The 25,968-nt window shown below is 43.9% G+C and overlaps 1 protein-coding gene across 3 annotated transcripts in view; it reads left to right on the top strand.

Moving 5' to 3' along the window:
• The window catches only part of PRKAG2 (protein kinase AMP-activated non-catalytic subunit gamma 2), a 159,619-nt gene that overhangs the window by 77,035 nt on the left and 56,616 nt on the right, over window positions 1–25,968 (top strand). For 2 of the 3 annotated variants that reach the window (XM_086615057.1, XM_086615055.1), the window contains one exon: window positions 11,110–11,324. The exons of the other annotated variant lie outside the window; for it this stretch is intronic. In XM_086615057.1, the coding sequence (XP_086471183.1) occupies window positions 11,110–11,324 (215 nt within the window). The remainder of the gene's footprint in view (window positions 1–11,109; window positions 11,325–25,968) is intronic. 3 annotated transcript variants of the gene reach the window in all.

The following is a 25,968-nucleotide window of genomic DNA, read 5'->3' as shown; positions in this document are numbered from 1 at the left end:
TTTGACAGTAGAAGCTGTAGCTCTTGTGGAGTGGGAGGCATCCTGAGTTGGTGTGTAAATCAAAATATTAGATGCAGCAGAAGATTTCCTGGCCAGTATCTATCATATTTTTTTGGTACAATAACTCTTAAGATTACTTTTCAGGCTTATTTTTTTTTAACTAACAGGTATTTTACAACATTTAGTGTCCATATCACCAGTACTATTTGAATAGAAGCAGCCAGTAGCCATTTACCTGCTTATGGGCTCATAGAATCATAGAATGGTTTGGGTTGGAAGGGACCTCAAAGATCATCTAGTTCCGGGACACCTTCCACTACACCAGGTTGCTCAAAGCCTCATCCAACCTGGCCTTGAACACTTCCAGGGATGGGGCATCCACAACTGCTCTGGGCAACCTGTTCCAGTGCCTCACCACCCTCAGAGTGAAAAATTTCTTTCTTATATCCAATCTAAATCTCCCCTGTGGCTCATAGTTGTGCTGCCATTAAGTGGCATTGAACTTCACGTCACGTAATTTGCATCAGTTTGCTTATGTGTCAAAATTCTCACGGTGTCGTGTCCAAAGAGGGAATCAGCGTAATGAGCAGCGGCTCAACTCAGATTCTCTTGTGCTGCCGACTGCTTGAAATTCTGGAGCCGCAGCCTGCCGCCTTCTCCATTTCACTGCCAACTGAAGAATGGAAATGAAAGGACAGTGTTGTCCCGGGAGGGAATCAAACAAAAAGTGTCACATGGAGCCACTGCAAATGGCAATTCATTTTTTTTTTTCTTTTTTTTTTTTTGAGAAGTTTCAGTCTAAATGGTAAATGAATATATCCCTGTGTATAAATTTGGAAAGGTGTTTTAGCAACAGCTTCATTTGTTAGCAATGGCACAAGCTGCTTGATCAGGTGCAGGACGAGAGGAGAATGAAGTGGGATTCCCAGGAAGAGGTAAACTGCAAAAGTGATTTATTTTTCGTGGCCAGTAACTCTCACCAGTTTTAGCAACCTCATCTTAAGTGCACAAACACAAAAGCAAAGTTTGAGAGCAGGCTCTTGGCTATATCCTTTGGGCAACCAACAGAGGAGTGTGTCTCTGTTCCGAACCACCCGGCGCCAGCCTTTTGTGCAGGAGCGTTAGCACATCCCTGAAATCCCTAACAGCATCAGCTGTGGGCAGGTGGCTCCAAAGGGTCATGGGGACAGGGGCTGTTTTTCTTTCTGGAAAAGGGTTGATCTAAAAGGGAGGCTTTGGCAGGAATCACTGGGCTGTGAGCATCCTTCCTCCCAGAAACCACCAGATGCATCCTGCCAGGTCAGGCATGAAATGTAGGTGACAGAACTAATTGTGGGTGTCACCCGGGGAATGTAGGAGATTTAGGAGGGCAACCAGACTTCTTCCCTTGGGAGCATGCAAATAACAACGTAGTGCTTTATCCTTTCCTGTTATGTGTCAGTAGAGCGCTGGTTTGGATCAGAATGCCCAAGTCGGTGGGTGGAGAACGTAACGCCATGCAAAATAAGGGCTTTATTCAAAAGGAATAGTCGCCAACCTGGAGAGATAACTGAAGGTAGCAACGTTATTGTTGTACGTTTGTGACCTACCCAATACTGTCAGCAATATCTGGGTCACTTAAACAAGCTTTGGGTCAACAGAAAGTGGTTCTTATGGGTGACTTCAACTACCCAGACGTTTGTTGGAAGAACACTACAGCAGCTTGCACGTCATCCGTCAAGTTCCTGGAACGCACAGAGGCCTGCTTCATCATGCAGATGTTAGATGTGCCAACCAGGAATGAGGCACTGCTGGGCTCCCTGCTCACAAACCAGGGAAGCCTCCTTTGCCATATCTCGGTCAGCGACAGCCTTGGCTGCAGGGATCACAATATTGTGGAGTCTGGGATCCTGCTGAGCACACTGAAGGTCACTACTAAGACAAAGGTTTTAGATTTCAGAAGAATAAACTTCAGCTCACTCAGAGCTCACTTGGGAGGGATTCCATGGGAAGCTTCCATGCAGGATAAAGGAGCTAGTGAGTGCTGGGATTTTTGCAAGAACGCTCTCCTGGAAGCACAAAACCAGTTCTTCCCTTGAAAGGTAAGGGAAGTAGGCAGAGCAAGAGACCCCCTTGGCTTAATTGTGAGCTTCTGACTCTGCTCAAAACCAAGAGAGAAGTGTACCAGAGATGGAAAAGCGGATGAATACCCATTGAGAACACAAGGTCATTTCCAGGGGGTGCAGAGATGCAGTTAGAAAAGCAAAAGCTCAGCTTGAACTGAAATTGGCCAGAGACATCCAAAGCTACAAGAAAGGGTTCTTCAGATATGTAAAAAACAAGCAGAAACAGAAGGGAAATACTGGCCTGTTGTTAAACAGGAGAGGTGAATTAGTCACCAGACACGATGGAAAGGCAGAGGTTCTCAACGCTTTCTTCACCTCTGTCTTTACCAGCACTGTTGGGCCCCAGGTCTTGGGAACAAAAACCCAGGCTGATGCAAACACAGGCCCACCACCAGTGAAGGAAGAGCTGATCAGTGAACTGTTACAGGAGCTTGACCCCTGCAAATCAATGGGCCCCAACAATGTCCACGCAAGGGTGTTAGAGAGCTGGCTGACGTCATTGCCAGGCTGCTTTCCATAATCTTTGAGAAGTCGTGGAGATCAGGGGATGTCCTGGAAGGCTGGAAGAAGTCTAATGTCACCCTCATCTACAAGAAAGGCTTAAATAAGGATCCAGGAAATTATAGGCCATCAGTCTTACTTCAGTCCCTGGGAAAGTTATGGAATGAATCCTCCTGTGGTCTGTCACAAGCCAAATGAAGCTTGCGATTGGGAAAAGCCAGCACAGATTCACAAAAGGCAAATCATGCCTGACAAACCTGATCTCCTTCTCCGACAAAGTAACCCGCTCGGTGGATGTGGGGCGAGTGGTGGACATTGTCTGTCTGGATTTCTCCAAGGCTTTTGATACCGTTTCCCATTGTCTCCTCCTAGAGAACCTGATGTGTTACAGCCTAGACCAGTGGTCTGTGCAGTGGGTGGGTGGGGAACTGGTGGACAGGCTGCACCCAGAGGGTGGTGGTCAATAGCTCCTTTTCAAACTGGCAACCTGTCACAAGTGGGGCCCCCCGAGATTGATACTGGGCCCAACGCTGTTTAATGTCTTGGCAAGTGATCTGGATGACAGGATCAGGTGTACCCTGATGAAGTTTGCTGATGATACCAAACTGAGCAGCCTTGGCTGCAGTGACCACGACACGGTGGAGTTCAAGATCCATGGGGCAGCAAGGAAACCACTCAGCAAGCTCTGTACCCTAGACTTTAAGAAGGCAGACTTCGGCCTCTTCAAGGACCTGATGGGCAAAGTGCCATGGGAGGCGGCCCTGGAGGGACGAGGGGCCCAGGAAAGTTGGTCCACATTCAAGGAGCACCTCCTCCAAGCTCAGCAGAGGTGCATCCCGACGAAGAACAAGTCGGGCAAAAAGGCCAGGAGGCCTGCGTGGATGAGCAAGGAGCTCCTGGACCAACTGAAAATGAAGAGGTTAGCCTACAGAGGGTGGAAGCGGAGACAGATAGCCTGGGAGGAATACAGAGAAGCTGTAAGAGTGACCAGGGATCAGGTGAGGAAGGCTAAAGCCCTGAAGGAATTGAATTTGGCAAGGGATATAAAAAGCAATAAGAAATGCTTCTATAGGTATGTAGGGGACAAAAGGAAGTCCAAGGAGAATGTAGGCCCCCTCCGGAAGGATACTGGTGCTCTGGTCACCCAGGACATAGAGAAGGCTGAGGTACTCAATGAATTTTTTGCCTCAGTCTTCACTGATAAAGCCTCTTGTCTTACCACCCAAGCTGTGGAAAGAACTAGCAGGGACTGTGAGGATGAACCACCGCCCACTGTACTTGAAGAGCAGGTTCGGGAACATCTGAGGAACTTGAAGGTGCACAAGTCCATGGGACCTGATGAGATCCATCCGCGGGTCCTGAAGGAACTGGCGGATGAAGTTGCCAAGCCACTGGCCATTGTATTTGAGAAGTCGTGGCGGTCTGGCGAGGTCCCCGATGACTGGAAGAGAGGGAACATAACCCCCATTTTTAAAAAGGGGAACAAGGAGGACCCGGGCAACTACAGGCCGGTCAGCCTCACCTCTGTGCCTGGCAAGGTCATGGAGCAGATTCTCCTGGGAACCATGCTAAGGCACATGGAGAGCAAGGAGGTGGTGGGTGACAGCCAACATGGCTTCACCAAAGGCAGATCGTGCCTGACCAACTTGGTGGCCTTTTACGATGGGGTGACAGCATCGGTGGACAAGGGTCGACCAACGGATGTCATCTACCTGGACTTGTGCAAAGCTTTTGACACTGTCCCGCACGACATTCTTCTCTCTAAACTAGAGAGGCATGGGTTTGATGGATGGACCACTCGGTGGATAAGGAATTGGCTCAATGGCCGTACTCAGAGAGTAGTGGTCAACGGCTCGATGTCCATGTGGAGACCGGTCACGAGTGGCGTCCCTCAGGGGTCCGTGTTGGGCCCGGCCCTCTTCAACATCTTTGTCGGTGACGTGGACAGTGGCATGGAGTGCACCCTCAGCAAGTTCGCCGATGACACCAAGCTGTGTGGTGCCGTCGACACGCTGGAAGGGAGGGATGCCATCCAGAGGGACCTCGACAGGCTGGAGAGGTGGGCCCGTACCAATCTCATGAAGTTTAACCAGGCCAAGTGCAAGGTCCTACATCTGGGTCATGGCAATCCCAGGCACAAATACAGACTGGGTGGTGAATGGATCGTGAGCAGCCCTGAGGAGAAGGACTTGGGAGTACTGGTGGACGAGAAGCTCAATATGAGCCGGCAATGTGCTCTTGCGGCCCAGAAGGCCAACCGCATCCTGGGCTGCATCAAGAGGAGCGTGGCCAGCAGGTCGAGGGAGGTGATTCTCCCCCTCTACTCTGCCCTTGTGAGACCTCACTTGGAGTATTGCGTCCAGTTCTGGAGTCCCCAACATAAGAAGGACATGGACCAGTTGGAGAGGGTCCAGAGGAGGGCCACGAAGATGATAAGAGGGCTGGAGCACCTTTCCTATGAGGACAGGCTGAAGGAGTTGGGGCTGTTCAGCCTGGAGAAGAGGAGGCTCCGGGGTGACCTTATAGCGGTCTTCCAGTACCTCAAGGGGGCCTACAAGAAAGATGGGGAGAGGCTGTTCAGGAGGGCCAGTTGTGATAGGACAAGGGGTAATGGTTTTAAAATAGAGGGAGGTAGATTCAGGTTGGATATTAGGAAAAAATTTTTTACTATGAGAGTTGTAGAACACTGGAACAGGTTACCCAGAGAGGTGGTGGATGCTCCATCCCTGGAGACGTTCAAGGCCCGGTTGGATGAGGCCCTGAGCAACCTGATCTAGTTGGAGATATCCCTGTTCCTTGCAGGGGGGTTGGACTAGATGACCTTTGAAGGTCCCTTCCAGCCCTAACGATTCTATGATTCTATGATTCTATGAGCAGGGAAGTGGACACTTCGGGAAAGAGAGCCACCCTGCAGGAAGACCTCGATAGGCTGGAAGAGCGACCTAACAAGAGCCTTATGAAGTTCAACAAGGACAAGTGTAAGGTCTTGCTCCTGGGAAAATATAATCCAGGAGTGCATCACAGGCTGGGAAATACCTGGCTGGGGATCAGCTCAGTGAAAAGGGACCTGGGAGTCCCGGTGGACAACAAGCTCAATATGAGTGAACCATGTGCTGCTGTGGCAAAGAAAGCCAACAGGATGCTGGGTTGCATCAACAAGGGCATGACCAGCAGAGATCAAGAAGTCATTGTCCCACTCTACTCAGCACTTGTCAGGCCACACCTGGAATACTGTGTTCAGTTTTGGTCCCCACTATACAAAAAAGATGTGGACAGGCCTGAGAGGGTCTGGAGAAGGGTCACAAAGATGATCCAAGGACTGGGAAGTCTGCTGTAGGAGGAAAGACTGAGAGACCTGGGTTTGTTCAGCCTTGGGAAAAGAAGGCTTAGGGGAGACCTTATCACCATGTTCCAGTATTTAAAGGGTGGCTACAAAGAAGGAGACACCCTTTTTTCAAGAAGTCACATGGAAAAGGCGAGGGGTAATGGATACAAGTTACTCCTGAGGAGGTGCCAGTTGGACGCAGGAGGAAATTTTTTCACAATGAGAACAATCAACCATTGGAATAATCTCCCCAGGGAAGCGGTGGATTCCCCAACATTGGACACTTTTAATATTCAGCTGGGCAGGGTGCTGGGCCATCTTGGTGAGATCGTGGTTTTGCCAAGAAAGGTTGGATCAGATGATCCTTAAGGTCCCTTCCAACCTCGTATTTCATGATTCTATGAATTTAATACCAGTTAGCATTGCATGGGTCCAAAGTTGTGGGCTCTGCTGTTACAGCAGGACTTTCTCAGGGCTCTTGCATCCAGCCTGTGACGTGCAGCAGGTCCCAGCTGAAGCTGCCCAAGCACGGAACTGAATGCTGGGCAACCACCGTGTGCTGTTGGAGACAAGACTGTCACAGGGAGAAGGCAACTGGAGGTGGCCCCATTTTGCTCAGAATTAAGACGAGTCTGTTTAGTTCTGTTGGGATCTCACATGCACATTCTGAGTAAAGAAACACTCTAACACGCAAGTTGCTTCTTTACATTAGTGCAATTTTGCACCTCACATTCATGGATTCTTACGAGTATTATTATTCATGTGCACATTCAGTTATGCAAATGTTAGCACTTACGATTCATCAATATGGAAAACACAAAGTTGCCCTGTTTTTCCGCTCTTGTTTTGCCCCAGGAAGGAAATGTCAGGATGAATTGTGGCTGCCCCATCCCTGGCAGTGTTCAAGGCCAGGTTGGATGAGGCTTTGAACAACCTGGTGTAGTGGAAGGTGTCCCTGCCCATGGCAGGGGGGTTGGAACTGGATGATGTTTCAGGTCCTTTCCAACCCAAACCATTCCATGATTCTGTGATTCTATGAATCAGAACAAAGCAAAACTTGGACTGTTTTAAAACTGGACTGAGACAATCCATAGAAAACACGGGACAAAACCTTGTGTTAGCCAGTGACACAGTAACAGATGTGCTAGAGTTTTTTCTTTTTTATTTCTTTTGTCTAAAACTCTTGGTTTATATTATGGAAAAAGGAAGAGCTATTTAGTTTCTTAACATGAAAATATCACATTTCATTATGCATTTCATTGGCCGATGAAAGAAACATTAACATAAGATAATTGCTTGCTGTATCAGTTCATCTCATTACCAGAAGCAGTAGAGTTTGCAGCCAATCTCAAAGATTTTTTCTTCTCCAAAATCCTGTGTACATACTGAATTTTTTCAGCCTCATTACAGAAGGCTGGAGTTGTTGGCTAGTTTTCACTGCTGAATTGTTGTCTGCATACTTTCTCCAAAATGAACTGTTTTCAGCCATCGGATATAGCTGTGTCTTGTCTCTTTAATGGATTTATTTTCCAGTAGAACAGGGCAGCTACGGCACACACATATAACTATATGTTTACACCAGTGGTGCCTGTTTAAATGGCAGTCCAGTAGGATTAAAGTTGATAGAAAATTCTGTTACTCCTGAACTGATTTTGGTCTGGGGATAAATCACAGATTCTCATTCTTTAATGTGGCAGGCTTTTATAAAATCCTTTGTAGGGTTTAGGATGCTGACCTGTATCAGGGCAGCCAAAAGGATTATTTTTTTTTAATAATCATAAACATATTTAACATTTCCTATGGGATTATTCCTTCAATCTCAGTGTTGTACAAATGTAAATAAAATAGATACCCCAATAATGCTATGAGGTAGGTTTTTTTCAGAGATTGAAAAATTTAATTACATAATTTAACTAAATTCCCTGCAAAAGAATTATAATTTTCCTTCCACCTCTGTGCGGAAACTGAGTCACGGAAAAACTGAGTCTCAAATGTATTAGGGTGTGCCTCATGCTGAGTGCTTTGGGTTGTAAGTGCCTCATTGAAACAGACAGTTCCAAGGCTCAGAGTGCTCCCAGCAAAGTTGCTGGAGTCACAGACGCTCGTCATCCATAAAAACTTGGGCCAGGTGTCCAAGGCTGGCATCCAAAAGGAGACTCACCACCAGTGAATGTTCTATGAAATGGAAACCACGCTGTCTGTTCCGGCTGGGCTGACACACACCTATAATGAGGTGGCACTAGTTTTCACAGGACATAAGAGATGTTAATTCCTTGGTCTCCTTTGATCCGCATCTTCCTATGGCCTGTAGATGTCCTCTACGCTTGCTCAGGCCGCCCTGTCAGGACGACGACTGTGGTTTCCTTGTGTCTGGTAATAGCTCTTTTGGCAGAGCTTGTCCGTGCTGGAAATGGGTTTGTTCCTTGCCGAATACATTAGCACAAAGTGAACACATCTCAGCAGCAAGACTCTTAAGATCTAATGGTGTTTTTCTCCCTTTTAGTGGTTTTACATTTGCATCAATTACAGCTACCATCCACCTCAAACTCCAGTCTGAGCGCTCAGGAAACATTTGTACATCCATAAAACCACAGAAGATAAGAGCATCTTCCCCAGAACTGTTTATCTCAATTTGTCTGTAAGCAAAAACCGAACAGGCAAGTTAGGTGTCCTTTTAATCCTTGAGGATGTGGAACGCTCTCCAGTCCCACTGAAATCGGTGGGAGTTGAGGACATTGCAAATACCAGGGTTGTTATTCCTGCTTCACCCCATGGCATGTCACATCAGCCAACATTTCCATCTGCCTACAACACCCAGTGCCCACTGGGTCTGTGGTTGTTGCTGCTTGGTTGGCAGAGCTGCAGGTCTCTGAAATGAAATGAAATGGAATGAAATGAAATGAAATGAAATGAAATGAAATGAAAAGAAATGGGAGTCCTTGGAGGGCAGCTGCAATTTTGGAGAAGGACTGAAGAGAGGAACTGAGTACGGGGTCCTTTTTGATTCCAGCAAAACTAAAATTTTCCAGGGAGAGTTAGGATTTTCTTTGAAAGAAATAAATATATTACACGGCACCACTAAAGCCACTACAAATAAAACATATTAGAGACTAATTGCTTTGCAGGTTTCTTGATGGGTGATTCTATTCTCTTAAAATTAAACCTCTTCACATGTAAAAGCCATCAAGAAAGGTTGTTTTCAATGAAGAGTGATAGCTAAAGAACAGTTCCCTAAATTCCTCATTGATTCCTTCAATCATAAGACATGGTAACTCTTCTGAGGGTGGTGAGGCACTGGACCAGGTTGCCCAGAGAAGTTGTGGCTGCCCCATCCCTGGAAGTGTTCAAGGCCCGGTTGGATGAGGCTTTGAGCAACCTGATCTGGTGGAGGGTGTCCCTGCCCATGGCAGGGGGGTTGGAACTAGATGATCTTGAAGGTCCCTTCCAACTCAAACCATTCTATGATTCTCCAGATATGTCAGGAGTAGTAGTTTCTTCAAGTAATAGATCCCCTGAGTTGCTGGATTTCTAGTCTTCTGAGTCTACCATCTTAGTTATTTCTGAGTTTTCTGCTTACTTTCCATCAGTACAAAGTTTCTTTGAAAATGCTGTCTGTGAGGTAAGATGTGACACTGAGAGGTAATGAGTATGAAGTGAGTCGTACTAACGCACTTTACCTCGAGTTGAAAGGAAGGAGCAGCGGAGGCTGTGTGTGCACCAACACAGAGCTTTAGAATGGGAAAAAAAATATCTGGTGCAAAAATCTCTGCTGGAGCCTTGAAAGCTCAAATGGAGAAGATGAGCTAGACTTACCGTGAAGATGTTCTCAAACGCTTGTTTGAATGGCTCAGGCTTTGGTGTGATTAAACGTTATCTGCCTTCTCCCTTTCGATGGACATGAGTCCCCTCTGGACTAACTTTCATAGAATCATAGAATGGTTTGGGTTGGAAGGGACCTCAAAGATCATCTAGTTCCAACCTCCCTGCCATGGCCAGGGACACCTTTCACTGCACCAGATTGCCCAAAGCCTCATCCAACCTGGCCTTGAACACTTCCAGGGATGGGGCATCCACAACTTCTCTGGGCAACCTGTTCCAGTGCCTCACCACCCTCAGAGTGAAAAATTTCTTCCTTATATCTAATCTAAATCTCCCCTCTTTCAGTTTAAATCCATTGCCCCTTGTCCTGTCACTACATGTCCTGTCACTACATGCTCTGATCATCTACACAAATCTCTGAAAATACAAGCAGTGAACCAAATTCAGAGACCATATTAAAAACACGTAGCTCTGTTCAGCCGCACAGTTTTCACACTTTTAAGTCTGTCCTGATTTATGCTGACGTAGGAGTCATCCTTTGCTGACATACATCTAGATATAACAAGAAATACAGATGTTGGAACTTGAATTTTCTATTTGGATGTGGATGTCTGCTGGCTCTTAAATGGATAATAAATATATTTTAAATGATCTGTTTAATCACAATTGAGAACTGCCCTAAGAGTGTAGCCTAAAATACAGCTGGGGTAGATACCTGTGGCAAATAAAACCAGGATGCTCACAGGAGAAATGATCTGCTGCTGATACTGATTTTTAGCAAACGATATGAATAAACTTTCTCCTCCAAGGCTGCTGAAAACAATTCTAGTTTATCTAAAGGCATTGCCAAGACCTTATAGCAAGCAGACTGCGGCTCAAGGGAAATACGCCCTGTTTCTTTTCACCCCCGCTCCTTATTTTATTCCAACTGCTGGTGAGACACTGTTAAAGTAATGAGAAAGAAGAAAAAGCCACCGTTAAAGTTCTTGAGCCATTTGCCATGAGACAGAGGGAATCCTGAGACTCACAGGAGCATTTCAGTTCTAACAATGAAGTACTGCCAGTGCTGAGGATCGTTTTAGAAATCAGGAGTCAGGCAGGAGGTTGATACCCCACCAACCTCCAGCGCTCTCGTCTTGCCACTGCGCCTCCCTGTAAACAGATAGGACAGTTCAACTAGCTGAATGATTCCAAGAGTTTTAATGGCAAGGTAGAGCGATTCCCTTTCAAAAACGAGGAGGTGGGATACATGTTTTTAGTCTGGGGAAACGTGATGAAAAAATACAGGTTCACTGTAGAGCTGAGGTCTCTGTCTGCTTTTCTTCTCAACTGATCTTTGGCAATTATTCTTGTTTACAGCCTCTGGCCTCTCCTCTTCTCCATCTACCCCAACACAAGTGACCAAGCAGCCCACGTTTCCTCTTGAGTCCTATAAGCATGAGCCTGAGAGACTAGAAACACGGATTCACTGTTCTTCACCTCCGGACACAGGGCAGAGATTTTCTTTGCCTCCATCTCAAAGTGCAGCCAAGCCTCCTATCATGACACCAGCTCCCTGTGCTACCTCAAAACCAGTAAGTAAAGCACGTGCCCCGTTTGCCACTGGGAAATGTACAGGGTTGTGAGATAACCGTTTCTTGTGTTACAAGTGCTGGGGTAGAATGTGTGTGTCCATCCTGTGGAACAGAATGAGAACAATGTCATGAGCCTTTTACTTCAGGCTTGTTTGGCTTCTCCCAGCATTCAGCTGACAAGGCACTAGGAATCCAAAGGTGGTAGCTCCCCTTCTTATTCACCCAAACAGCAACTAATTTTTGCACTATTCTCAAGCAACTTTGGCAGCGGCTACAGATCGCAGCATACGTTGCTGAGATGCCACTTCAGAAAAGGGTAAAACTTTATTTAGGATTGTCTTTATATCCCTCAGGAAGAGCCAATGCAAGAGCTAGCAGCCAAGGTGGGTGTTTCAAAAAGAAACTCACAGTACGAGCTGCAGGGGGTTGAGTTCCTGCTGCCCCTGGAGTCTGAGATGACTGGGACAACCAGTGACTAATGGCACTAGATGCTTTCATGCCTCTCGCCCAGCTCAGAGAGCAGAGGAAGGGCAGCACTACCAGGATATTTATCCAGCCCCCCACGTAGTAGAGGTGTCTTCATAAGAGTGGTTTCTTCGTCTCCTGGGAATGCATGAACTCAGCAGTTCCTGGGAATACATGAATTCCAGCTTCTGATATCCTCCACCGCAACATCCGCACAGCGTGCCGTGGTGCCTCCTCCCCTCTCCCCTGGCCAGCCTGAGCCTCAGAGGCATCGCTGCTTTTCTCTTTTTGTGCTTCTCTGCCTTTTCACTCCTCTTTCTTTTTCATGTCAATTCCTTGCATCAACTATCTTTCCATTGACTGTTCCCCTGCCTCATGGAACCAGCAAACTGTGACCTGTCACCAGAGTTAACTACCCTCCATCTGTCTTTCCCCAGCTTTATTTTTTTTTTCTTTTTCCTCAGAATATAAAATCTTTGACATTTTCTGTATCTAGAAATCTAGAACTGTAAAAAACATAAAGGTTCATGAGATGCATTTCGCTATAATGACTACAAGCTCTATTTCATTCCAGTTCTTAGTGATTTATTTAAAAGTAGGAAGTTTCCTCCCACTTGCCCATGGGGAAGCTGTTCCAGGATCTGAATACACTAGCATAGTGATCCCAAAACCTTTCTGCTTTTGTGGTCGGTACCTCCACAGTAGCGGCCGCCTTTGTTACACTGGAAGTGCTGAGGTGCTGGATCAGTCAGTGTTCACACACTACTTTCAAGTTGTTCACACACATCCAGTAAAACACATGCCCTGTTTTGGGGACCCCTTCTCTAACGGTTTCTCATTTCTAACCTATTTTTTTTCACAGACAGGCTATGACCATTTGCTCTTATAATTAATAGCCATTTTCATTCGTTGTTTATTACATCCTGTAGCCAACCTTAGTTTTGCTAGATTAAGCGAGCCAAACTCTCCCTGCAAAATACAGGCTTTCTGTTCTGCTGCTATGCAAAAGTAATCAACTAAAGTATTAAATAAAATAAACCCTACATTTATAGTTAGGGAACTCCAGCAGTAACTTTTCTCCAGCCAACTCAGTGCCTTTCCATGTAAGTAGTAGTCTTGGCATACATAAATTATGAAACTCAAAGACTTGTAGGACACAGAAATAGCTTTGGTAGGTTTCAGTCAATCAGTCATATTATTTGCATATGAATTGTTTATCTGTATTATGCAGCTACAGAGGAGTCTTTTGTACCTGTTAGAACAGAAATGGGGAAATAACATAATCTTAGCACGTTCCACTGACCGAAAGACTGAAAAGTTTGTTTTGTTTTTAATTATTTGCTGAGTTGGACAATACAAAGTTGAGTAGAAGATGCCAGAATAACGAAACAGAATTCTCAGCAAGTATTTATCAATGGTTGTGGTTGTATCTATGTACAAGAGAGAGTCTGGATGGAAACTCAGTATGTTGGACTCAATTCCTGTTCAGAAGACACAGAAATACATATATATCTAGAAATACCTAGGATGTATAGCGCCTGACTGTCTGTGTTTTGTACCCTCTGCACTCGTTTGTACCTAAGAACAGTGAGCGTGCAGGGCTGCCAGTGAATCATTAGGCTTTTAGTTTACATGGGAACCAACGTCAGCAGCTACAGACCTGTGAGGAACAAAGCCCTGGGTGTTGAGACCAGCGAGAGAGATTTGCCACGCTCTTCTAGCAGGAGAAACTGTCAGAGGCGAGGAAGGCAAAGTTTCTGCCGAAGAGCATGACTCCCAGGTTGATGGGTGTTCGCTCAGGACTGTTGTGCCTTTTGACCCCTGTAAGTTTTTCACCCAACATTCCCTTACAAATATGACAGCAGTAGACCACTGTTCTTGATTTGAGTGCTGCATTTCAAACATTTAATTTATTCTGAGCTAGGTGTTAATAAATGCATGTTTTCACAATGCACATGCCATAAACAAATCTATAAAAGGCAAACTGAAGTTCTTGTTCACTTAGATCACCATTTCTTGGCATAACAACTCCAATTATCCTAAAAACACACTACACATTATATGATAAATGGTTTCGTAGTGGTCATGCTGTTAGATGATCAGTTTAATGACAGGGAAGCTTCTATGTTGATATCTGAAATAAGAAGTTGACTCTTATCTGCAGAACTCTGTCAACTTAAATCTCATTTCTTTATTACGTTGTTTAACTAGTGATGATAATGTGTGAGATCCCAGAACTATTATAAATTATTCATGATTGCAATATATATTGCAGTAGCAAAGAGGAACCCTTGGACCCAAACCTGGAATTATTATTAAAATAACCCCACAGAACAGCAGATAACTATAGGAAGGTGCAGTATCAGGACTTGGAACTGATCTTAGCCCGTTTTTATAATTCATCACATTTGAAGCTGATCGTGTACTTGGTTTTTATATGCCTGAGACTGTGGCACAATGGTTAAATCTGTTCAGTAAGAGAGAAAGCATGGAGGAAAGAATGAAAATATTTATTTCCCAGCAGATGTAATCAAAGCCTTTCATGTTTTAGTAGTGGTCTGAACAGTGTATATTTTGATGTGATTTTTAAGCCTTAGATACTGGCGAGAGGAATAGAAAGTGGGAGACAGCTCTTGACAGAGGGAGATCCTCCTTCAGCCAGTATCATCTCAAGACAGTATACAAAGCTAAGCAATTCACCGCATGCTAAATGGATGTCTGTGGTAATCACTAAGGTCTGGATTTATCCCACCTAACTTTAGAAACCTATCTGAGCTGCTTAAGTTGGGAGCGTAGCAGCTCAAGTCGTCTCAGTATCCCACAGAGAGGCGTTTGCAGGGATGAATCAGATCTTCAGTGGGCTGAGCAGCCTTTTGTGCCGGCTACAAAGGGAGCAGCTCCGGGGGCTGCATTTCTCACTGAGGCACTTCTGTTGGGTGCCCAGAGCTAGATGGGATGGGGCTGTGACACACCATTGCAGCAGCTCTTAGAGGCTTTCCTCTGGGCGTGTCGGTGTACCTAGTGGTTGAGTTAGAAGGTTATAATGAGAAATTCAGCTGATAAGAGATCAAAGCTATACCGACAGATTAGTGTGCACTGCAGTAAATAGGGAAGGAGCAATTTGAATTTTCACCGTACGTTTCATGACTCTGTACTTCGGCCTTGTGTTGTTTGGACGGTGTGACCGTCAGGCAGTAAGTGGTAAGTCACAACTCTTGTCGAATGTGCCATTGCCAGCCATGAAAGGAATGCAGAGAGGTTGCAAATTCAGTCACAAACATGTTTGCCCTGTTTCCGCTTTGCCCCTGTTTCAAAGTGGAATGTAGTACGCTGAGCTTAGTGTGGTTGTATCCTTTTCATTTCATCCTTTTGTCTCCCACTGATGCATAAGACACTATGAAAATAGCAATATTCCCTGTCTCCTGCAAACACAAGCATTTTTGTGGTACATCATTTCCTGGCCTTTATGGGTTTCCCCTTTTCCAGCATGAGAAGAGTCCAGGGCCAGAGAAAGAAGATGCTAGCTGGAAATTGAAGAGTTGCCTTTGAGTTCTCTTCTGGTGAAAAACAGGGTTGGGGCTTCCTCTGCTCGGAACAGTAACAGAGGAAGAACATGGCCCGTTCCATATGATTGTGTAGTTAACCACTGCTCTCCAAATAACTTCTGAGCCAAGTAATTTCTCAGAACATTGTTAAAAAGAGGGCATCTCAGCCAGAAGGTAGTCTGAGACTTACTCTAAGCTTCTGTGGGCAATTCCTGTAAGACTCTTGAAAGAGTTCGGTCTGTATCCATTTTACACATTCCTTGCTGCTCCAGCATATGGAAGAAGAAAGATGTAACATAGAGCTGGGACTCTCTTCCAGTCCTAGAAACAGAGAGGGAACTAAGATTGTTTCTGCAGCTACCTGCTTGTTAAACAGTAGCACTTCCCTGCAAGACTGTTCCTGCTGTTCCTTAGCCAAAATGTAGTAACTCAAAAACAGGGCTGTTAACTTGTTCAGCATGAAAGGCTATTACATCACACCCTGCTGCTGGCAAGGAGCCTGGGAACCAGGATATGTGCAGCAGGTCCTTCAGTTTGGCTCTCTCCAAAGAGCCGTGCCACCTCTCAGAGCTCCATAATCTAGCTGGCTGATTAAAGAGATTTAAATCTGATGAAGAGAACAGAAAAGTGTTCTTTGATTCCAATGCTGTCTTAAAAAAAAAAAAAAAAAAAAAGCACAGGCTGGGAAAAACGGAATCCAGCCTGCAAATGAACCAAACTCCTCATTTCAGCATTCATGTGGTTTAAGGCAATACGTTAGAGTGCCAAGACATTGCTGTGATGCAGCTTTGACTTACACCACAGTAAGCTGATCCCAGAAACGAGAGCCAGAAAGGCTGTCACTTCCCGGGCAGAAAGCTCCTGCAGTGGTGGCGTGTCCAGGCTGGTTGTAAGTGCCGTAATACCAGCACTCCTTCTGGGAGACGACTCTGTTCTCGAATAGATCCCATGGGCTGTAACAAGCCATCATCCTTTACACACTTCTCCATATGGGAAGCTGTTGCTGTCCACATGAAAGTGTGGTTAATTTAAAAATGATGTATGGTTGCCCAACAGTTGGCATGTAACTAATTGGTTACAAACATAGTAAATGAATAGTGTTTTGATGAGCTACATAACAATTAGACACCCTATTAATGGAAAAATGTCTTGAGCCCACCTGATTTGATTTTGGTTTCCTTTGACAGGGCATCATGGTGCTATACTGGATTGAATACAGGCCCACAGGAGAATTATTCAATATGGCTGGAAAGTCCATAGTGAGATTGAGTGGGACACAAAGAGTAAATGAACCAGTAAAATCACTCGGAACTGCACATTACAAAAATAGAAAGCTTCAGCTATACTACACTACTTCTTTTTAACTACTGCTCCCATTTTATTAATATTATCTTCTCTTACCTCACCTTCTCCCTATTAGTCTTATCTTTTGTATCACATTTGGTGTTTTCCTTCTCTCTTAGTATTAAAATATGCAACAAACATCTTACTACTCATTTTCTATTAGTTAATTTGTGGGTTTTTTTAAAGCTACTTATTTGGTTTAGAAGACAAAACATTCAGTCACAACCTCCTGAAACATTACTTTCCTAATGTATTTGTATTCTGGTTGCAGTGTTCAGATTCATGGCAATCAATCTCAGGAGGCAGAGAAATCATATTGCATAAAGATCATTTTTTTTCCTGCCCTAAGGAAATGTGTGTCTGTGTCAGCTTGTGGCTTTTTCTGCAGCCACAGTGATAATTTAATCAACTATCTATGGATTCACTCAGTGGAGAATTTATTTTAATGGCATAAAGTCCTACAATTCCTGTTCCTCCTGGTCTTAGATCAAAAGGAGAAAGGCTAAGTGGAAAGGACGAATAGCCAGAATGCTGACAGCTCTCAGAAGGCTGTAAGTAGCTAAGGCAATTGAAACCAGAGCACCTCGGAGTCTTTTGGTACCTACATTGGTACCAAAATCATGACCCCAGCATCTGGAAGTCAGAGTTAGTGGCTTAAAGCTACTTTTACCACCCTAAGTCCTGTGCTATGCACAGTATAAAAGGGCAAAACCTCAGATCTGGCCTCCTGGCTCTGCATAAATGGGCGTCTTTGGAATAAGTAACATGATGTAAGAAGGAACTTTAAGACTGACAGCCTGGTTTTACCCATTGAACTGATTTCTCATGGCACAGTAGATTTCTGAGTTTTGGACTTGTTAAACATCCTGTTGTTCTGCTGGAAGACAGGAACTTCTCGTAAGAGGAAGCTCTATTAGCGGTGAGAAGCTGGATACACACTCTCTGATTTCATGTAATGCTGCAGCTTAATATAGGATCACTGACAGTTTCTTACCAGCTACATCTGGGCAATTTTGGAACACACAAATTATTTACCATCTAGGCTGTTTATTCACAAAACAGTAGGGATTACAGACCAAAGTCTTTCCAAGAGAATGGAGGAGAGACGCACAGTTTTGAACCTGTTCTGTTGCACCATGCCCGCTTATGTGTTGGGCTAGAGGGAAAATACAGCTAAGAATAAGCAAAAAATGCCTGTGGGAGGGAACTGTAGGAATTCCTCGCCATCTTCATCTCTCTTATCCCAGTTCTGTCTATATCATATTTTTAGATAAACTGTCCTTAATGGCCAACAGAGCTTTAAAGAATGTAAAATGCTGGTTGATACCAAAAAGACAGAGTCTGCAAAAAGCAGTGATACTCCTTTCTCACTTCCTCACAACATTCCTCAGTCCCTTCCTCTAAGTGGATGAAATAAATTGTTGAAGCTGGGAGAAATAAGGGGGATATCATAAACAACACTCACTTCTGTGGCTTCTTTCCCTCAGCTTTCATATTTTATAGTGTCACTATCTGCTTGAGCCTGAGGAGAGTAATATAGCTCTTTAAAAATACAGCTTGTGCCTGTGGTTTTTTCTTTTAAGATTACAATCAAGCAAGTTTGGCCATTTGAGAGTCAGCTGCATGGGCTGCTGACTCAGAAGAGGACTAGATACCATCTTGGCAGCAGCTTGGAAAAATGTTTCCATTGTGCTGGTGAAATGAATGCAAAATATTTATTCTTTGAGCTTGTTCACAACAGCATTCTCAGCTGGGACTGAGGGTGGGGCCACATGGAAGACATTTGTAGGAAGACAATAATGATCTGTACAGTGCCCAAGGTATGCATAATCTCATTGTATGATTAACAAAGGACAAGGCTCCTACCATATGGGTCTTATAAGCTGATGTGTAAACTGGTGGAGTAATCAGAGAATAAAAGAGAAAAGGTAATGCAGGCAGAGGTCAGCAAAAGAAGGAGAGGAGGCAGAATTCAAGGGGAGAGGTTTTAGTTTAGTCTTTTGCACGTTTAGGGTTACAGTAAATTGCCAGTGATAAGGTTAATACCTTAGACTTTCGAAATTTTCACCTATCATACTTTCTGACTTACAACTGTACAAGCCAGGACACCTGCCACACATAGAAAGTCTTCTTCCTTGTACCTCAGAACAAAAAGTTACTAATTACTATTTTGTGGTAGATAAGCACATATGATTCAAGCAGAAAAATAAACATGATTCTTGCCCTGAGGATCTTACTGTCCAAGAGCCTGATCTGGCAAAACAGGCCAGGCGAATTGTAAAACCGTAAGAAAGCATTGGGCTAAACAGGATTGTTCCTAAGCATTCCTTCCAGCGTGTGCTTGCGGAACAGATCCTAGGTGCAGCCATAACACAGCAATGACAGAAGTCATCTGAGAAAGGTAACCTCGAGGTTACAGCACCGAGTGTTGCTGGATCTCAGGTGCCGTTTTGTTTTGGTTAATGTCAATGTGATGGTGGCCTTGATCCAGGGAAGCACTTAAATGCGTGGTGAATTTTAAGTATGTTGGCAGTCGCGTTGGAGTCAACAATACGAGAGCACTTAAAGGTGTGTGCACACCTGGTCACTTTGCTGGATCGGGGTTTTGTACAATTTTTATTGTCTGTTAAAACACTTGCAAATGACTAGCACAAGTACTGAAGATGAGAAAAGAAGCTGATGGACAGACAGAGGATGGAAAAAAAGAGTTGGGAAAAACATTAAAGGTTCAGAAAAGACTAAGTGAGGGAAAGAGCTTGGGAATCAGAAGAGAAGAGAGCTCCTGGCGACAACGGAAAATAGCTGATCACTGAGTGGCAGGGAGAGCAGCAGCTGCAAGATCGCTATCTGCCTGCTGTTGTGTGTTTGGCCTTTCAAGCTTTGGGCGTTTGGATTGTATTTACTCAGAAACATTCGTGGTGTGTACTAGTGCAGGATCCAGCTCCTTACCTAAACGGAAACAGCTACTGATGAAGAAATGGCTTGTGAAAGAAGGTGACAGTTTCCTCTCCAGCCCCTCTCCCTCAGTCATGCTCATAATGACCACACAAGAGTACATCTCAACAGACCTGTTGCACACAGGGACAGGATCCTGCCAAAGCTGATTTCTTAGGGAGCACTGTGAGGAATAGTTTCCACAGAGAGTACACAGCTTTCTTTCCTGGAATACGTCTTCAGAAAGAGACAGCCAGATGCCACTGAGTACCACCTTGGTACAAAGGGACATAAGACAAACTGGTCACCAAGTAGTTTCTTTCATCATCCAAGATTTTACAGGTACAGAGGTTACATTTTGGAGAAGAGGATGCCTTCCTCAAGCTTCCTTCTTTTCCTCATGGCCTCATGTATTTGGCTGTTGCTGTTTTAGAGAAGAAATCTTGGAATTTAAAGAGCATTTCAGCTGCAGAGTTTTTAAGGAAAACAAGAGTTTAGAAAGGAGAAAAATGCAGTGCCAGTAGCTAAGGCATGCTTTAGAGATCAGAGAGAGCTGGCTGCAACCATCTGCCCTGGCAGAGATCACTTGCGTGACTCTGAGTCACTTGGCCTCCCAGTGCCTCAGTTTCCCATTTATAAAAAAAAATAGGGTAACACTTCTCTAAGTTGAAGAGACAGTAAGATGATAAATATATGATGATAAATACCCAAAAAAGTTCCAGAGAACTCAGACATTTCTAGAACAGAAGCTGCAAGTGGCTTAAGATAAGTAAACCATAGACAGCATGTGTCGTATTTAAAGGTTGTAGTGACGCTTTTACACTGCAGAGTGTAACCGTATGCAGGAAGCCATCGTGTTTTCAGGGCACATCAAGATCTACACCAAAAATTACTGTAAAGTAGGCTGCTCTTCCGAGTTCTTTGTTTGGTTTAGAGTTTCATTTAAAACAGCTCAGGCATTCTCAAGAACTGATAATTTTCAAAGAATTATCATAGGACATTCTGTCCTGTACATTGTATAAGGATTAGTGTGTGTGTATATATATATATGCCAAAACTTGATGTTGTTCTCTATAATGTAGACTTGCTCATTTTTACTTGTTTTTACCACAGCTAGCCATGAAGTTACTTTAAAACCATGAATCAATGTAACGTCTACCTAAGCCTATTAATGACCTTAAATAAATACTGTTTTTCTAAGATCCATAGCCTGGCATCTATTCTGAACTCGGTGTGCCTTTCCCAAGAGCTTAAAATACCATCAAAACAAACTAAAAATGAATATAGCTACCCCTGAAACGTCAAAGCCAAATCAGCTCCCCTTCTTGCAGGAATGTCCCATGCTGTCCCTCACAAGGCCTTACTTGGGCATCTCCTGAGGACAAGCCAGCTGAAACTCCAATGCTTAACCCAAGTGGCCGAGGTTAGAGAGTGCTCTTGGAATTGCCTGGCCAGCAACGGCTTCCCGCCTGCACTTCCAGTACTGCTCCGCGAGCACTTCCGCTGGCTCCCTCCCTGGCAGACAGCACAGGACACAGCTACTGTCCCTGATGGAAAGGTCCAAAGCTCTGAGAACTCTCCATCTCAAAAGATGATGCTCTTTGTCTCAGAAGATGATTAACTTTGATATACGACCATTTTGGCCGAAACGACCACTTTAATCTCAAACTACTGACTTAATTATTTAATATAATATTAAACTGCTTTTTTTTTTCCATTTAAGTTAAACTGACACTGAATCTCCAGTCTGCTACTTCAGCGTGCTTCAGAAGCGAAGAGGCATCTCTGTAGGGCTTATACACAATTTAACGTACAGTAAATAGAATTTAATCCTGACTCTACTGAAATCGGTGCCAATTTTTCTATTTACTTCAGAAAGGCTAGATTCTCTTATGACTCTTACTGCCTTACCATGTAATGACAATTTAAACAGTCCGTTTTCATGCCACTGTTAACTGGGAGGCACCACTCTCTGTTAATACAGAAGTCTCCTCAAACAGAATATCGAATGCAATGCTTTATTTCCATATTTGAGAGCCCATGATCAGCTACAACAAAAAGCCTAAGGAAGCATGTCAGGAAGTGATTTCAGCTCTTTGCAGACATTTAACTGCAGACTGAAGCTAATGTGCCTGTGAGCCCAGCGTTTGCCATATCCACACTGTCAGCCCATGAACACACTTTTGTATCCGCGTCTCCACAAGCTCTGCAGTAACACGAGCACGGTGGCAGGCCTGCTGGAGGTGTATCCCTGGTCCGTAGCATGGAACTAATTTGATATTTTTTCGATTTTGATTCCTGGAACACAGGGAAAAGCCCTACCAGTATTTCCATGTCTCTTTGTAGTCATACAACATTTAGCTCAGACACTTGATACGCATCTTGCTTAGCACAGTCCTTGCTTCAGTCCTTCCAGATGGTGTCAAACTCAGAGGATGATCTGGTTTCACCTGTAGTGTACCTGAAATGATGGAAGAATATAGTTAAGAGGCTGTCAAAAGGGAAAGCTTGTGTGAGAGAAGGAAGATATCCATTCCATGTTACTGTCATTGCAGAAATCTTTTGTGCATAACAATAAAAAAGAAGCAGCACACAAAAATTACGTCTGGAGTGATGAGCAGTAGATCTGGAAGTAATTTAGGAAAAGGGTTAGGTTCCTCAAGCTATGCAGGTGCAGTATGAAAACCATCTGAAACTCAAATGTTTTGTCAAAAATCAATTTATTTGGAGATTACAGCTCAATCGCAGGCTCTGTGTTGAAGGAAGTTTATGAATATATTGGTTTGTCTACACGTAATAGTAGCTACTCTGAGATAACAGACTTCACAAGCTCTAGCATGATCGCACTCGTGCCTAGATTTTTTGGGGCACGCTTGAAATCTAATGCAATCAGACAAGCCCTGATTGCCGCGAGGAAGTTCTTCTCAAGTGTTTGATGTCCTCCTAGAACTGCACTGGAAAGTACTTCACTATCTTTGCCTGCCTCTTTGAGATAGCTTTGGAATACTCCTTCTGGAGTGGCTACTGCGTTCTGAGATGCTCAGTCATGATGAGCTCTGCAGAAAGTGGCCACCTATAACACAGCTCATTTCCTCCATGTTTAGCCTGCAGTTACCTGCTTCTTAGTGCAGCTCATGCCACAGAGTGAATTATTTGTTCAGTTCAGGCTTATGTAAATGTCTTGAAGAAGTTTTGTCAAGACCATAGGTGATTCAGCTCTGAGCTGAAGGTTGTCTCTATTTTTCAGTAAACCATCCTTGTTACTGTGACCTGCATCATCCTGCTGATGTCTAGGCTCAGTAGACCTGCTTCCAGCCTTTCAAAACTGCTGATGATCATGAAAATTACATTTTAACGGTAGGCTATTAATAGGTTACTAGAATTCTGCAGAGTTTACTCAAGCCTGAAGTGCGGCATCAGTTAACTTCAGGCTTCATTCAGGAAAACATGTTTCATTTTAAGTTTAAAAAATATCACCATTGAAAGCTGGTGTAATAAGTGTTTGCACAGTGAAGTCACTATCCATCACTGAGGCTTATGAAATACAACACTAAGATGAAGAAAGTGAAATGGTGTATAGTAAATGTGTTTATTTAAATCAGATTTGGCTCTGAGTAATTTTTTTTTTTAATTTGTTATTCTCAGTGGCCTCCCGTTCTGCAGATTACTCATCAGTACTCTGGCCTCAATCCAGCTAAAGTACTTAAGTAAGTGCTTAACTTTAACTAACACAAATAATCCTGTATTCTGTGCCAGTCAATGAAGACCCATGTAAATGTGGGCTCACACTTTCTCTTCTTTTCCATTCACTTGCAATTAGTGGATGCTTACCTCTTTTTTACCATTAATATTATCTTAATCTGTTCTTTGGCTTTTTTTTTTTTAATATATATTTGTCACAACAAAATATCTGTTGTAATCATGCTTATTACCTGATTACTGCAGCTCTCTACAGCAGTAATTTCCCCTCACCCTTAGCCGTGGCCCTCAGCGTGATAATAGGAAGCACTCACACATATGTGTGAAAGCAGCTGAAGTATATTTTTCCAGCATATACAATAACAGACATTTAAGACAAGAACACTTAAAAACTCTGACAGATTGAAAGGGTAAGTGGGATCCCCGTGTTTGCAGCATCAAGTAACATCAGTATTCTCAAAAGAGTCAGGTCAGTTCCTCACCAGTGCTTAACTTTTTTGAACCTTGTGTTCCAAAGGACAGAATTTAAATTGTTAGGCTGTTAGATCAATGATGTGTCACGCTGGCAATATTGCCTCGCACCCCACCCATACTCTACGTGAGTAATCTGACAAATGAGTATTGGCAAAAGTTTCCGTAGCGAACTGGTGTTCGGGACTCAGAACTGCCTCATCGGAGCTGCAGAGTGATACAGGATCGGACACACAGCTAGAGATTAGAGCTTATGTAAACAAATCCTGCCTCTTCTCCGCTGCTGCCTTGACTTCTCCGTAAGAGTTTAGCTGGGGATCGAGACTGGTCCTTGGTCTTTTACTGCCTTTGAAGTTTGTTTTTCCGAAGTGCTTAACTTTTCTGTCACTGGTACCACTCTTTTTCCCTCCAAGTGAGGTGCTGCAGGACACTCTTCGTGTCCAAGACAGGTTCTTTGTTTCTGGTGTTAGATCAAAGGAAGTTTTGTAAATCTATCCTGTTTCACAATTAAGTCAGTGACAGAACTCACTGGGATTAAACTGTAAATTCATTTCCATACAGAAATATTTAGGAAGCGCTCTCCACTAAAACGGGAAATCCCTGTGCATTCAGTTCACATGTCTTCAGGGTAAACGGATTTCAACATTCCCTACTGTAATTGCAGTGAAGATTTAATGGAAATGCACGTTGTCCATTTCATCACCTTTCCTAGTGCTGAATCCACTCCTATACTCCTTTTTTGGTTTTTTAGGATTCGGCTAAATTCGATTGTTGTTCCATTCATGTTATCCATTTAACCTACTAAAGATCCCCAGGTGTGAATGCTAATCACTAATAATTAACTCTGCAGTAACGTAAATTTTAAATATACCCTTGCTCCATCACTTTCCTACCTGCTGCAGGATCGGTGTGTCTCTAACTCCTTGAGGGCCTTTCAGAGTAGGGTCAGAGCGTTGAGCTGACACCAGTGAGGATCCAGTGAAGAACAGTGGATTTCAAGGCTGGGTTTTGTGATGGGATTTGGTTACCATGTTCTAAACAAATCGTAATCTCTGAGTTGTCCCCACCTTCATTTATACATGCTACACACCGATGTGATCATAGCATCTAATATTTCAAAAGTCTTTTAAGACTAGTGCAAATTTTATTGCATTCCTTCCAGGTACAGGAAGAAAATACTTGATGAATCCGGTATTTTGTATGAGGCATCCCCTTCCTTACTAGTTTGTTTGGTGCTGGAACAGAGATTCCTTAGAATAAATGGTAGAAGCTACAATTCCTGCACAGCTGCTTTGTTCACTCCGAGCTTTTCGAAGTAAGGAGGACTTTGTATGAGAACCAGCCCTGAGCTCTTCCCTGGGACTGACCACGTTCTCTAACACCTACTAGGCTCTTGGACTGCCACCCCACAGCCAGCCTTCTCACCACGCAGTCAGCTCTTCTAAATACAGAAAGGATCCAAGATGGGATCCTAATCTGAGCCTCACCGATTCCAGTGCTCTCAGCTGTCGTAAACCACTGGTATTGCTTATCACACTCTAGCAGAAAACAAGCAGGAGTTTAATTTACAGTGTAACCAGCAGATGAAACCTTTTTTTCCCCGATAACTTCTGTCTTTTTCCACTTCATGAAACAGACTGAATTAAACCAAAACTAAGCAGTAAGTGTTTTAAATTAATTTTGCACAAACAGATCGCAGCAGAATAAGCGTATCTATGACATACATTTGGAAAAATTCCGCATTGTTCATTGACGGCTCATCAGCAGAAGAGCTGTTAACTACTTGAGTTGTACAGAACTGTGATTGTAGCAAGGAGCACTAGCAAATGGTGGGAAAATTACCATTTGTAGTTTACTCTTGCATTCAAAATGGGTCTGCCTTGATTTGCATTTAGATGGGAATTCCTTCTTGTTGCTCTTCAATCCATTAGGTTTTATAAGGTAAGTAGCTTTTTTTTTTTTTCCTTCTGAAGTACTTGGAAGGGCATTCAGTTTTACTGCTGAACTGTGAGCCGCGCAGGCGGCACCCCGAGCACATCGGTATGGAGTCATCACCTTCACTGATCAGAATGGAAGGAGGAGTGGAAAAGTCAGGAAAAGCTTTGAGACAGGCAGCTTTGAATTCACCTGGAAAGGCCTGTTCCTAAATAAAGCACAGGTGACGTTTTTGTTGCAATGCTTGAATA

The sequence above is a fragment of the Tauraco erythrolophus genome, chromosome 7 (assembly GCF_009769465.1).
Source record: "Tauraco erythrolophus isolate bTauEry1 chromosome 7, bTauEry1.pri, whole genome shotgun sequence".
In the NCBI taxonomy this organism is placed as follows: Eukaryota; Metazoa; Chordata; class Aves; order Musophagiformes; family Musophagidae; genus Tauraco; species Tauraco erythrolophus.
This window is presented reverse-complemented; position numbering and strand designations above follow the sequence as displayed.